Source organism: Squalius cephalus (genome assembly GCF_949319135.1).
Source record: "Squalius cephalus genome assembly, chromosome: 17".
Classification (NCBI taxonomy): Eukaryota; Metazoa; Chordata; class Actinopteri; order Cypriniformes; family Leuciscidae; genus Squalius; species Squalius cephalus.
The window spans coordinates 24,293,745-24,307,772 of NC_137138.1; the positions used below are offsets into that span (position 1 = coordinate 24,293,745).

At 35.9% G+C, this 14,028-nt stretch overlaps 1 protein-coding gene across 1 annotated transcript; it reads left to right on the forward strand.

Moving 5' to 3' along the window:
• Positions 1 to 134: 134 nt before the first annotated feature.
• Positions 135 to 6,244, forward strand: poglut3 (protein O-glucosyltransferase 3). The gene is made up of 8 exons (XM_079898329.1): positions 135 to 582; positions 1,348 to 1,542; positions 2,186 to 2,469; positions 2,684 to 2,900; positions 2,993 to 3,189; positions 4,176 to 4,370; positions 4,534 to 4,638; positions 5,651 to 6,244. The coding sequence occupies exons 1-8, from the start codon at positions 354 to 356 to the stop codon at positions 5,789 to 5,791; spliced, it is 1,563 nt and encodes a 520-aa protein (XP_079754455.1). The 5' UTR covers positions 135 to 353; the 3' UTR covers positions 5,792 to 6,244.
• The last annotated feature ends 7,784 nt before the right edge of the window (positions 6,245 to 14,028 follow it).

Here is a 14,028-nt window from a genome sequence, read left to right on the forward strand (position 1 = left end):
AGATAAAAATGTCATTACAAATTACAGTCTATGATTTTGCATTCGCACTATTAAAATTAACTGCATTACATTATGAACTTCCATTCCCATAAGATCCGGAACTCTTGAATAGTTTTTAAAACTCGCCGGATTTATTATCGAGGCGCACCGCAGCACAAGCGCCACACTTAAAAGCCACCCTAATTATTTTTAACTTGCTATTTTCCACCTTAACGCAACAAGTCCGTGTCTATAAAACAGGAAAAGGCTAAACACGTCTGTAATAACCATGTCAATAAATTCTTAGCAGTTTTGCAGCGAACTTTAGCTGTAATTCAACTCCCTGTTGCTCAGCGACAGGAACAGCAGATAAAATGATCCCTCATATAAACATTAGAAACGCTTTTGCAAATACGCCAAATGTTGCCTTCGCCCTGGTCATTACTACAGCTTTCAATGTTGGACTTTGTCAGAGTATTGATATTAATCCGGGTAAATGTCTCGTGTGGGGTCCTGGGCTGAATCCTGATGTTGTGCTTCCTGTCAGATACTTCTACATTCAGACTGTTGATTCACGAGGAGAAAACATCACTGTCTCTCCTGGTAAGAATGTAAATATGTATAATAATCATATACAGTGCTGGGTGTAATTAATTACTAAGTAATCTAATTACTTTTGGGATTACTTTTTTCTGTAATGTAATTACAGTTAATTCTGATTGCATTATACTAGACTATAGAACAATTCTATATAAAATAGGCCTAATAGTGGATTTAAAATACAACTTTTATGTTAAAATATATGTTTTAAATGTAACCTTCTCCCTTTACAAACTTTGGCATTCGGAAAGTAATTAGTAATTAATAATGCAATACTTTTTTGAGAGTGTAATTAGTACAGTAACGTTAGCTAGTAATTAATTAACTTGACCAACACTGATCATATATCTAAAAAATATCTCTTTGAAAAGAGATGGATCATATCAAGGGGGTTATCCAAAAGAAAAGAAAAAAACTTAAATCAGCCTTAAAGTTTCTTGACATTTGTAATTTTTTAATGAATGTATGTTTACTGTTCAGTTTTACAGTATATAGGCGAATGTGATGGTGTTTGTATGTGTTTTGAATCTTTTTTTTAATGATTATTACGGATTACCAGATTTTTAAGATCTCCTTTTCAGTAATACACAGTTGTCCTGGCTTAAAAAGCCAGTATTTAGTTGTAAAATATTATTAATCGATGCAAATAAACATTTTTAGTTTTTTTTTCCCCTTTCATGTAAATTGACTGAAATCTGTTTAGTTCAAACCAGTGTATGTCAGTATCTTTTCTTGCACACTTTATGGTTACTGTTTATTTTCTTTTAGTTAAAGACTCTTTCAAAGTGACGATATCCTCATTGGAAAAGGAGTATCTTCGTGTCCATGTCCCAGCGCCATTGGATCGGGGCGACGGCTCCCTGCTTGTCAGATACCGACTCTATGGAAGTTCTATGAAGGGTTTGAAGATTGAAGTTTTGTATCAAGACAAGCCAGTGGCAAAGTCACCGTACAGTCTTAGGGGTAACGTATTTTTTGGACATTGATAGATGTGGTCTATAGGCTTAGTTTTACCCAGCCGTACTTTATATTTCGCTTTTGCACTTGTAGTGAGATTCCACATAAATACAGTAGTACAGTACAGTACAATTATTATTAAAAGTCTTTATTTTTTCCTTTTGTTGTCCTTTTTTGATGTTTAATAACATACTAAAGCACATGTGAGGTACTTGATTATATTTGTAACTGTAGTGTGTAGTGTGAAAATTTACACTTACAGTTAATATAGTTTATATGGACTAAATTGCAACTTCATCATTACAAATGTGCAGATACAAATATATTAAAATACATGACATACAGCTGTCAATAGAATTACATTTAAGTAAATATTTGTTTACCATAATACATTCGGCAGTGAACTTTAACCATATTTCAAAAAAATGATAAAAGTACAAATGTTGTATAATACATAAAATTAAAATTAAGTGTCTAAAAACATTGCATTCAGTATATTCTTTTAAAGCATATTATTTCCGTAAAAAGTATAATCTTTCAAAGTATGCAGAAGTGTACATCTATTAGTATTATGGAAAGACAAACTCTTTTCCAAATGATCTGCAATTCTTGCAAAATATCCATAATAAAATCTTTTTAATTCCATCAGGTCCTGTTCATCATGAGTATTGTGATTGTCCAGAGTCCGATGTGGCAGCGTGGCAGAGGGTCATGCAGTGCCCAGAGGAAGACCCCCAAATTCAAGAGGATTTCAGTTCATTCCCATCTATTGACCTGCAGCAGCTCCTGCAGGAGGTTCCAATGCGCTTTGCAAAGCGAGGAGGACTCATTCACTATACCATCTTAAACAACCAGGTGCATCGGCGCTCCCTGGGCAAGTACACCGATTTCAAGATGTTCTCGGATGAGATACTGCTCTCCCTCGCTCGAAAAGTAAGCTTTTCTTACCTTTTATTCTTATTTCACATTGAAACAGTTTTTAAAAAAAAATCACTCATCAGTGGATATGCTTCTATTTGGCATTTTTCTAATTTAATAGAATAAAAATCATTATTGATTGATTTATTTTTCCATTTTTATGGTGATTTGATTGGACACATTGGTCATATCAACTATTTTATTGTTTTATCTGTCCTGTCTCCACCAGGTAAAAATGCCTGATGTGGAATTTTATATTAACGTAGGAGACTGGCCAATGGAGACCAGGAAAGTGAATGACAAACCTGGACCAGTGCCTATTATCTCATGGTGCGGCTCCACGGACACGCGTGACATCATTCTTCCCACATATGATATCACACACTCATCCTTAGAGGCAATGAGAGGCGTAACAAATGACCTGCTGTCAGTCCAGGGGAACACAGGTGCTTCTTCGAACATCAGCTCCTGTCAATCTCCGATATTATCTTACTTACCTTTGTCTCATCTTTCTGGACTTCTTTATTGGTTTTCCCAGGTCCTGTGTGGTCAAATAAAACGGGCAAGGCGTTCTTCAGAGGCAGGGACAGTCGAGAAGAGCGCTTGCGTTTGGTAACCATGTCCAAAGAAAATCCAGAGCTGCTCGATGCGGGAATAACAGCGTTTTTTTTCTTTCGTGAACGGGAGAAGGAACTTGGAAAAACACCACTGGTCGGTTTCTTTGATTTTTTTAAGGTAAGTAATGTGTTCAAAAAGCTTCATTAAACTGTGATATGCTTTTTCTCTGCTTAAAGGATTAGTTCACTTTCAAAAAAATTTTGCTGATAATTTACTCACCCCGATGTCATCCAAGATATCCATGTCTTTCTTTCTTCAGTCGAAAAGAAATTAAGGTTTTTGAGGAAAACATTCCAGGATTTTTCTCCACAGAATGGACTTCAGTTGCAACCAACTATTCCAATGTTCAAAGAAGGTTCAAATGTCCGTCTCAAAGCAGCTTCAAAGTCTCGACACGATTCCAGTCGAGAAATACGGGTCTTAGAAATACGGGTCTACGGGTCTAAATGTCATCTCATTTTCTCCTCCAACTTCAAAATTGTCCGACATCTTTTAATTTAATATAATTATTATTTTTATTTTTTTCGTGACCTTTCCAATGTGATGACGTAATACTTGGCGCATCTCAGCGATGATGCAAGACGGGCATTTGTGGTTAAAAAGTATATATATATATATATATGTATATATATATATATATATATATATGTGTATATATATATATATATATATGTATATATATATATATATATATATATATATATATATATATATATATATATATATATATATATATATATATATAATATGTATATATATATATATTTATTTTTTTTAGAAAATGACCGATCGTTTCGCTAGGTAAGACCCTTATTTCTCGACTGGGATCGTGTCGAGACTTTGAAGCTGCATTGAGACGGACATTTGAACCTTCTTTGAACATTGGAATAGTTGGTTGCCATTGAAGTCCATTCTGTGGAGAAAAATCCTGGAATGTTTTCCTCAAAAACCTTAATTTCTTTTCGACTGAAGAAAGAAAGACATGGATATCTTGGATGACATCAGGGTGAGTAAATTATCAGCAAAAAGTGTTTTGAAAGTGAACTAATTCTTTAATAAATAATACAAATGAATAATTGGGACATGCTTGAAAATCTCTCTAGTACAAATACCAGATGAATGTGGATGGAACAGTAGCAGCCTATAGGTTTCCGTACCTGATGCTGGGCAACAGCTTGGTCTTAAAACAGGATTCACCATACTACGAACACTTTTACACACATCTGAAACCAGGTGTGCACTACATCCCAGTGAAGAGGGACCTTTCTGACCTCATCGAGAAGATTAAATGGGCTAAGGTACAAACGGTGTCCTTTTGGAGCACATTGAATATGTATAGTAACAGCATACATTTACATGTAACAATGACAAAATTGCAAAAAAGAGACCCATATTATATGCAAAACAAAAAAGGAAAATCTTGTAATTGTTAGAACTTGAATATGTATTTAACATACACAGAACAATGACACAGAGGCTGAGGCCGTAGCTAAAATGGGACAATCGGTGGTGAGAGATCTGCTTCAGCCTCACAGACTCTACTGCTACTACTACACTGTTTTTCAGGTAAGAATCTGCCATTTACAACAATAAATGCTGAATAATGTACTAATAAATGTAAAGTGCCTCCTAGTGCATTCAAAAACTACAGACAGCTTTTGCATTTAACTTATAAAACGTAATATTTTTCAACTAAAACCATATTGTATCTGATCAATAACTTCTCGTTAATGAGTGTATATGAAAATATTACCATGTTATTACTACATGTACCCTTTTAAAAAAAAAAATATTTAAAAATTTCAAAATACCTTTTTTTTTGGGTTGTTTTTAAAAAATATACAGTATATATATTTGTCTGTTTTTCGTCTGTCTTTGCGTGTGCATATTCATGTTTACCAACAGTTCAGACCTAAAAGTGTGTGTAAGATATAGCAAAGAGGCTAAATATATGTTTAAATATATACATAAAGTATTTGTGAGGCAAATCAAACCAATAGATCAAAACTGACCTGCCCCTGGCGAGATGGGCTTTTAATAAAACTTGACAGTCTATACAGTAGAAAAACATTTATTTCTGTCATTAATTACTCACCCTCACGTCGTTCCAAACCCGTAAGACCTTTGTTCATCTTCGTAACACAAATGAAGATATTATTGATGAAATCCGAGAGGTTTCTGAACCACCCATAGGCTGCAACATTGTTGCAACTTTCAAGGCCCAGAAAGATAGGAAAGACATCGTTAAAATAGTCCATGTGACTACAGTGGTTCAACTTTAATGTTATGAAGCGACGAGAATACTTTTTTATGCGCAAAACCCCCCTAAATAACGACTTTATTCAACAATCTCTTTTCTTGCACGTCATTCTCCTATGCTGTTGACGTAGTGTAAACAGTGCAGCACTTCCGGGTTTGGAATGACATGAGGGTGAGTAATTAATGACAGAATTTTCATTTTTGGGTGAACTAACCTTTTAACAAAAGCCCTAGAGCTGTCATCTGGGAGACTTTTCTGGGTACAGCTAACACAGAGAGTAGTAAATGTAGTCAATTTGTGTGTCCTGTCCTTTTACAGACCTATGCAAATCGTCAGAGCACTCAGCCTCTAGTCCATCCTGATATGGAAACAGTGCCTCAGCCATCCGATCACACTGCACTGTGTAACTGTGAGAGGAGATCAGAGGATCAGAAACTTCAGCAGAAGGATGAGCTCTGACAAAGATGAACTGATAGAAGTACTCCATCAGAAGCAAGTGTCTCAAACATGCACATGAAAGAAAGAATATCGAATGGAACACAAAAAACATTCAAATAAATCAGAATGGTTTGTTGTGTATAGATATAAAGGAATGATATACTTTTGAAGGATGAACGATGGCTTACTTGAGTTTCGATAGGAATAAAATGTTTAACAATTTGTTTATCTGACTGCAGATAACTTATGTACCTGTGCATTATGCTATTACTCCAACTTTGTTTTAAATTATTTTATTTCCTATTTTTTTCTGATTTTTAACATTTTGAATTTCACAGAACTATGAGTGTAACATTTTTGCTTGGATCTTTATATTTTTTTCTGTTTTTGCTTTGATTTTGTATCATTTTCCCCCTTGTTTGTCCTTACTAATATTACTGTTCTTACTAGCATTACTTATCAGTATGGAAAGCAGGGATGATAAATAACATTTGACATGTGGAACAATGTAAAATCTGTGAGTAGTCTCAGAAACTTTATAGTAAATGTTCTGAATGAACTAATGTAAGCTAGCTTTTCTAAGCTCATTGCCCAAAGAAATCATATTCTAACAATTCTTACTCTGTGACGGCTCAGAATGAATGGCTGAACTGATCTTTTGGTGACTTAAGTGTCAATTTGACTAGACATGGAGTTTGTGTCTCAGACCTCAACAAAAAAATCAGTGTCCCCAAAGTCTGAACATAAATCATGCTTGCCTTAAACTTGTACACATTCCATTTGTTCAATGTGCCAAACAGTGATATTCTGTGGTAATATAAGTGACATTTGTCAACTCAAGGATTTTTTTTTATTTTTAATGAAAAAATAAATCAAACTATTGTTCATAATAAACTGTCTTTAATCTAGTTAAAAATGTGTATTCCTCCCTGCACAAAACTGAAGCTTCGGACTATAAAGAAGAAATGAAACAATTTCTTGGGACTTGTTAACTTCCCTAAGGTTGACTCTCTTTTAGCATCTGAACTTGATAGATCCATTACCTTAGAGGAGATTATTAAGTCAATTAATTCATTGCAATCAAATGAATTGAATTTTATACGAAATTTCATGCTAAATCGGCTCCGCTTCTTTTATCTGTATTTGAGGAATCCTTAGAGCTAGGTATGCTGCCCCCATCACTGAGACAAGCATCTATAACTCTATTGCTTAAAGATGGGAAGGACTCGACATTATGTAACTCATACAGACCTATTAGCCTACTCAATGCTGATGTTAAGATTTCAGCCAAACTTTTAGCTTCTCGTTTAGAGGCAATACTTCCTAGTATTTTCTCAGAGGAACAAACCAGATTTATAAAAGGACGGTATTCGTTTTCTAATATCCGTACTCTTTTTAATATTTTATACTCGGGACAAAACAATAGCTCCTCTGAGGTGATCATCTCATTAGATGCTGAAAAGGCATTTGATAGGATAGAGTGGGGGCTTATCTGTTTAGGACTTTAGAGGAGTTCGGTTTTGGGGATGGATTGATTTCATGGATACGTTTATTATATGCTGACCCTCAAGCTTCAGTTTACTAATAATGCTAAATCTGAGTATTTTACTTTATCACAGGTATACGCGCCAGGGATGTCCCCTATCTCCATTACTTTTTGCCATAGCTATTGAGCCCCTTTCAATAATGCTTAGAACTAGAGCTGCACGATTCTGGCTAAAATGAGAATCACGATTTTTTTGCTTAGAATAAAGATCACGATTCTCTCACGATTCTGAAAAGCTTTATTATTTGAAAGATCTACAAACCCTGAACATTATGTTACCAAACAAGATAGAAACAAAATAAGACATAGCCTAATAGTACTCTTTGCTTCAGTCAAATTTAAACCAATGCAGTAAACAAAAAGAAAGTAATATTTAAATAAATAAAAATGACAGTTAAATATTGACAACATTCAAAGGTATTATGCCAGGCTAAACCTGTTAAAGATTCTTAGCAAGAAACATAGCCCATCAACATTTTTGGGTGTGGTGTTGCGTTGAATAGCGTTGCTTTTATAGAAGTTTGTTTCGTCTGGCCTCTAGTACTTTGTGATTTAGTAGTTTTGTTTTTAACCATCTCATACTGTAAGATAAGTTTTTAATTGAGAAGTTTTATAATAACTTAGCTTTTCATTTATTACTTAAAGCTGACTTGAAGTTTTTCGATAGCTACTACATTAAAAACTACTAACCTAACTGATAAAGTTCACACGCTATTTAAAACAAGTGAGCAGTCATTAATAAAATAAGAACAAATACACAAATTACAAGCAGAGATAAATACTAAATAACAAAGTTTACAAAGTCTAACAGTATATTCAGGTACAGAAATTAATAATTAAGCCTAAATGTAAAATAACACACTTTGTTCACTGTATAAATTAAATATAGAGTCATCTTTGTTAAAGCTGTATTTTGTTTTATTAATATCAATGACACAGAAAACAGTATATAATATTAAGTGTGTGCTGTCACTTTAAGACCGACTGCACGGACCGAAAAAAACTGACAAACATCCGTTTCTTTCTCAACTGTTCACATATGGTGAAAATATCTTTGACATAGCAAAGGGAGCTTTCATAACAGTACTTAATTTATCCAAAACTGGATCAATAACACAGTTTAGATCTCCCCAAATATCAGAAGATGTGTGTTCAGAGCTGGGATCTTAGAAAACAAATTATGAGCAAAGAGAGTAGCCTATTATCAAAGTTTGGGGCATATACATTTACCAAAACTACTGGCGTTTGTGAAATTTTCCCTTTCACAATTACATATCTACCATTCAAATCAGAAATGACATTGTCAATAGAAAAAGGCACAGTCTTGTTAATTAAAATGGCAACTCCTCTTGACCTGGAATCAAAGTTGGAATGAAACGCGTGTGATATCCAGTGAGTTTGGAGTCTGCATTGATCCTTGAGGCGCAGATGAGTTTCCTGGAGCAATACAATGTCAGGTTTCTGTTGTTTTAAATGTGTCAAAATTTTGGATCTTTTAATGGGACCATTAAGTCCTTTCACATTCCAACTCAAGAATCTAACTGAGCTTCTGGTGCTATTCATCAAGTTAGGTTAATATATAATTAGAGAGGAGGCCAAAAGCGAAGGAGAAAAAAGTAGTGTGTATATATATAAAAAAAATCCCCCCACCCTACCCTGAACATCACTCAATTTCTTCTCTCCATTCCCAAATAATGGAGGCAGAATGCCAAAACACAGGAACATCCAATGCTGGCAGACCCTATCTATTCGCATCTATGTCGCTTGAAGTCACTCCCGAACATATATGGAGTAACAGAGAACATTCGTTTCAGGCAACATGAAAGCACAAAGTTAGCATTGTATCAAGAGCACATTTGCTTATACAATGTTGGTGTCCTTTGCATTTTTATCTCTACAAGATACCTAGGATGTTGAGTACTGTACATTAAACCATCGCTGTGCTTCTTTGGGGCAGTCAAATTTTGAAGCTTCTCATCACGAGGTCGATCAGCTGGTGAGCAGGCCCTTATTAAAATGAATCATGTTTTTTTTGTAGTAACTGGTTTAACCATGGTTTTTGAAGTAAAACCAAAGTAACTACAAATGAACCATGGTTTTACTACAATAACCTTGGTTTAAAATGACAGGATAAGAGTTCATGGTGAAACTTTGCATCTTGAATGCTCGAGTCCTCTGGAAGATCTTTTGGAAGTGGCGGATAGTGTTGTGTTCTGTGAATGTTTAGAAGTTTTCATCTTGGTGGCCAATGCAGTGCAGTCTAAACGTTGGATGTCTTTGCTCATCCTCTGGCACACTGGAACACCTGCAATCACACAAAAGAGAAAAGGGAAACGTATCTTGCCAAGGAAAAGATTTTAAACACATAATTCCTAACTGCCTGAAAAACTGTCCCTATTTAATATTGGCAGGACACTACTGTGTTTATCAGTGGCTGTATGTTTATGTCTTCATCCTCAGGCGACAAGCTAGAGCCTAAAAACCCTAGTCCCGCCATATCTGGACTCTGATAAACACTACTGCCGTCACAAGGCAGATGTGTTTAGGCCTCCTCTCTAGGCCTCCTCTCTATCCCTCGTCTCTAGGCAGATGTTTCAAATCCCAATGGCTCACGTCGGTCCACTCTTTTCTCTGCACCTTAACTGCTTCATCAGTTACCATGAGATCATGAAGGCTTTCCCTCCTGGATTCTAATGGTGAAAATTGATTCTTGGCATTGTGGAGTCTTTCATCAGTTTGGGCAAGGCTGTCAGATGTTAGGTTTTCATTGGACATGGGCCGACCTGTGACATGTTCAAAAGGGCATAGTCCAATTTCCTTGTGGTCATCCTTACTGCATTGCTTGTCATTATGCAGTTTTGTTTTAGCTTCCATCACTGATGGCATTTGTTTTCTGGATGCTTCATTTTGAATCAGTTTACATGGCAAAACTTTCTGAAGTTGTCTTAATGCCGCCGTATGTGCACCTCTTTCCTTTACGGCTTGTATAGCAGCACCTTCTACTAGGACCTCATCTTTGGCTTCAGTTGTTGAGACTTCTGTGTATGCTTTTACCTTTGGGGTGGTGTCTTCATTTGTCATTTTTGCATACACATGGATTCCATCAGTTGTCCGATGAGATGTCACTAGTTGGTGCTGCAGAGAGAGGCTCTTCAGTTTCCCTGCGGCTCAACAGCTTTTACCAGAGTCTGTTTGGCTGTCAACTGCTGAAACCTCCTCAACAGGTTGTCCTCGTCTAAACTCAGCTTGCAATCACAAACCCAGTGTCCTTCTTCATTGCAATACCTGCATCTTCCTTGAGTTTTTGACTGTCTATTATCTTCATTTTCTTTATGCTCATTCCACATGTTGTATGACATTGTTTTCGATCGCAACGCCCTGAGTTTGACTTCATGTGTTCTTTCAATCTTTGCTGACCACTCAACAATCTGATTAAAAGATGTTCCAACACTGTCCCAGTCGTCATATTGGATTTTGAGGGCTTTTGAAACTTCAGGTTTCAGTCCATTTACAAAAGCAGTTTTCAGAGGCATGCTAGTGTCCTTGTCAAGATCCTCGCTGTCATTTTAACCAGCATGTTCCAACCAAATTTGTGTGAAGCGTTCTTCGAACTCTGCAACACTTTCTCCAGTCTTCTGCATGCATGAGGTAATTCTAGCCCAATTAACCTCTGCAGGTTTCAGTTCAAACAACAATGTTCGTTCAGCTTCCCATCCAGCCTCAATGTTTTCTTGAGACTCGCCTACCCTGTTTTCAACACTTTCAGTTAGCCTCTTTTGGTCATTGTCCCTTAAGTTCACATTAACAATCATCACACCATCTACTGGATGTAAATTGTAGATTTTCTGTAAGCGTTTAAGCAATTGCCAAGCTTTCCTTGGTTGCTTGTAGACGTCTGGCAATTATTTTGACCACTTGTCTACTTGCTCCAGTGAAGCTGGCTGATATGTCTTACAGGGAACATATTTCTTAATAGTTTTTTTTTCGATGCAGGTTCGTCTTTTGCCTTCCTCCTCATACTCCTCCTCATTGTCAACTTCAATTTCAGTCCTTCTGTTCTTGACAATTACAGGAGCGAGTCTAACCTTTTTGTTCTTCTTGGTGACATGAGCATGTGTCTCAGGTTCAACATCACTGTCATCAGGGCTCCCAGTCGAGCTGCTGTCACTTTCTTCTAGTAGATAATGACGTTGTTGATCCTCAATCTTCTTGAGGTCTTTAAACTACATATTCACTATTAGTAGAGAGACACTGCACATACAGTGCAATCACTCTCTCTAAAGCATTCAAATACATCTACTGTGCTACTTTATCGGTACATGATTAGAACTAGCAGAGATCTAAGAATATTTTTTTCTTCTTTTGTTAAAGCCATTTCAGACTACAAGTAGCCTAAGCATTTTGTTACTAATCATTTATATAAAAAAATATTTAAAAATGGAGATCAGACCATAGGTGGCACTATAACTGTTAAAAACCTTAAATTGCCTGTATTGGCTGTAAATGGTCTTTTCCATCTATGATCAAGATGGTTATATGCTTGCTAAATATATTTGTATGGGCACAATCTCTGGTCACAGTAAAAAAATTTGTGACGTTTGAACAATAGGTGGCGCTATAACATTAAATAAGTCCGATTGACTTGAAAATTGGCATGCAGTGTCTTTTGCATGAAAAAAACATTTAAGTTTTTTTTAAACATTGTTAAACTGCTAATAAATTGTTGTTTCATGGTTAAGTTTCATGAAAAGTTTCATGATTTCAATAAATCACACATGCTTTTTGATTAAACTAGATATCTTGTAAAGTGTTCTTATATCCTTAAGGTTGGCTGCACTAAGAGTTTAGCTTTCTTGTTTTCTCCCCCTCTTCACATTAATGTCACAGCCTCTGCTATAATATTATCTGTTCATTAAATTGGTATCGAAAAAAGTATCGTTCAGGAACCGGTATCAAAGTCATGGTATCGGTATCGATATCGGAAATTTTGAATACATTTTGAATAAATGCTTTCAATGAATAAAAAAAGAAGAAATGCTTTTAAACAGTCTCGGTCTATGAGAAACTGAAACAAAACCCGCTGCTTCTCGAAACAAAACTGTACATAAAAATCTACATGGTTGCAAACTTCCGTGCATTGTTGAGTCTGTCTAAAACATAACCCTATAATGAGACTAGAGCCTGTGGACATGATAATACTAACTAGAATGTACATTTCCTGAAGAAAATGTGAGTGGTGCTTGCAGTGGCAAAACTCAGCACTCGGTTGCTAGGTTGTTCTGGCTCGTTGCTATGGTGTTGCTAGGTGGTTGGTATTCGTCACAGATGGTTACTTTGGGGTTTGATAGAGTTCTTAAAATGTCAACATCATCACTATAGGGCAAAGCTGATTGGTTCCTGCTGTATCAGTAGCCAATGAGCTCGCGTGCTGCTCAACGTTCAAATACTTTGTTAGCATTTGCTGTAATGCTTTGCCTGGGTAAATCACACACACCTCTACTTTGTTGCAGGACTATTCTTGACTGTGTGGTTGTGATATAAATGTTTTTCAGTTGCTGTTATTTAAATGGTTGCTGTTTAACTGAATCCAAGTAATGTCATCTTGTTAAAACTGAGCTAAATTTAGTTTTGATCTGTACTGCAACAGCAGTGACCCACTGAAGGTGATGACTGGAAACTGACACCTTTTTCATCCCACTTGAATCAAACTAACAGCCTACTTCTGTCTTTTTGTTTATAGGTGCTTCTTGGGCATCAACCCAGAGACAGGTACAAAATCAAAGAGGCAGAGAGGACACATAAACCCGCAAGTCTGTACACTGATCAGGAAGCTCATTGACTTTGAATGGATGCCAATCTAATGTAAGCTGCATGTGCTCCAACTTCAGAACGGACTAACGAAACACGGTCTCTGTGTTAAGCTAGATGTAGTTATGCAGTAAGATGTTGAGCTTTTAAAGGGTTAGTTCACCCAAAATTTTAAATGCTGTCATTATTTACACTCCTTCATGATGTTCCAAACACATAAGATAATTTTAAGAAATCCAAGAGCTTTCTGATCCCACCTATAGACTGCAATGTTATAACCGCTTTCAAGCCCCAGAAAGGTAGTAAAAACATTGTTTAAATAGTCCATGTGACTACAGTGGTTAAGGTTAACATCAAGGTTGAACCACTGTAGTCACACGGACTATTTTAACAATCTTTACTACATTTCCGGTCCTTGATAGTGGTAATAAAATTGCTGTCCATGGAGGAGTCAGAAAGCTCTCGGATTTATATCTTAATATCTAAATTTGTGTTCAAAAGATGAACGAAGGGCTTACGAGTTTGGAATGAGGGTGAGTTTTTGGGTGAACTGTCCCTTTAATGTGTTCTATAGTGTCTCCTAGTTCAATGGAGAGTTTAGAGAGACTGCACAATAAATGTGTAGAATTCATTGTTCTTACGTTTATTTGAATGTTTGAATATTAACGTACATTTTCAATGTTATAGGTTATTTATGGGTTAGAATAAAAATGTCAAATTTACAGTACTTTACAATAGTTTTTAGTGTAAATTTACATCACATTACTGACTACTGAGTTGCATTACTATGTACGCCATGTGGCAATTTGTCATGTAATTTTTGCTTAACCTCAAACAGGACTGAGTAAAAGTAACAGGAGTGAGTATAGAGTCCTCTGGTTTGTTGATTTAATATTAAGTGATA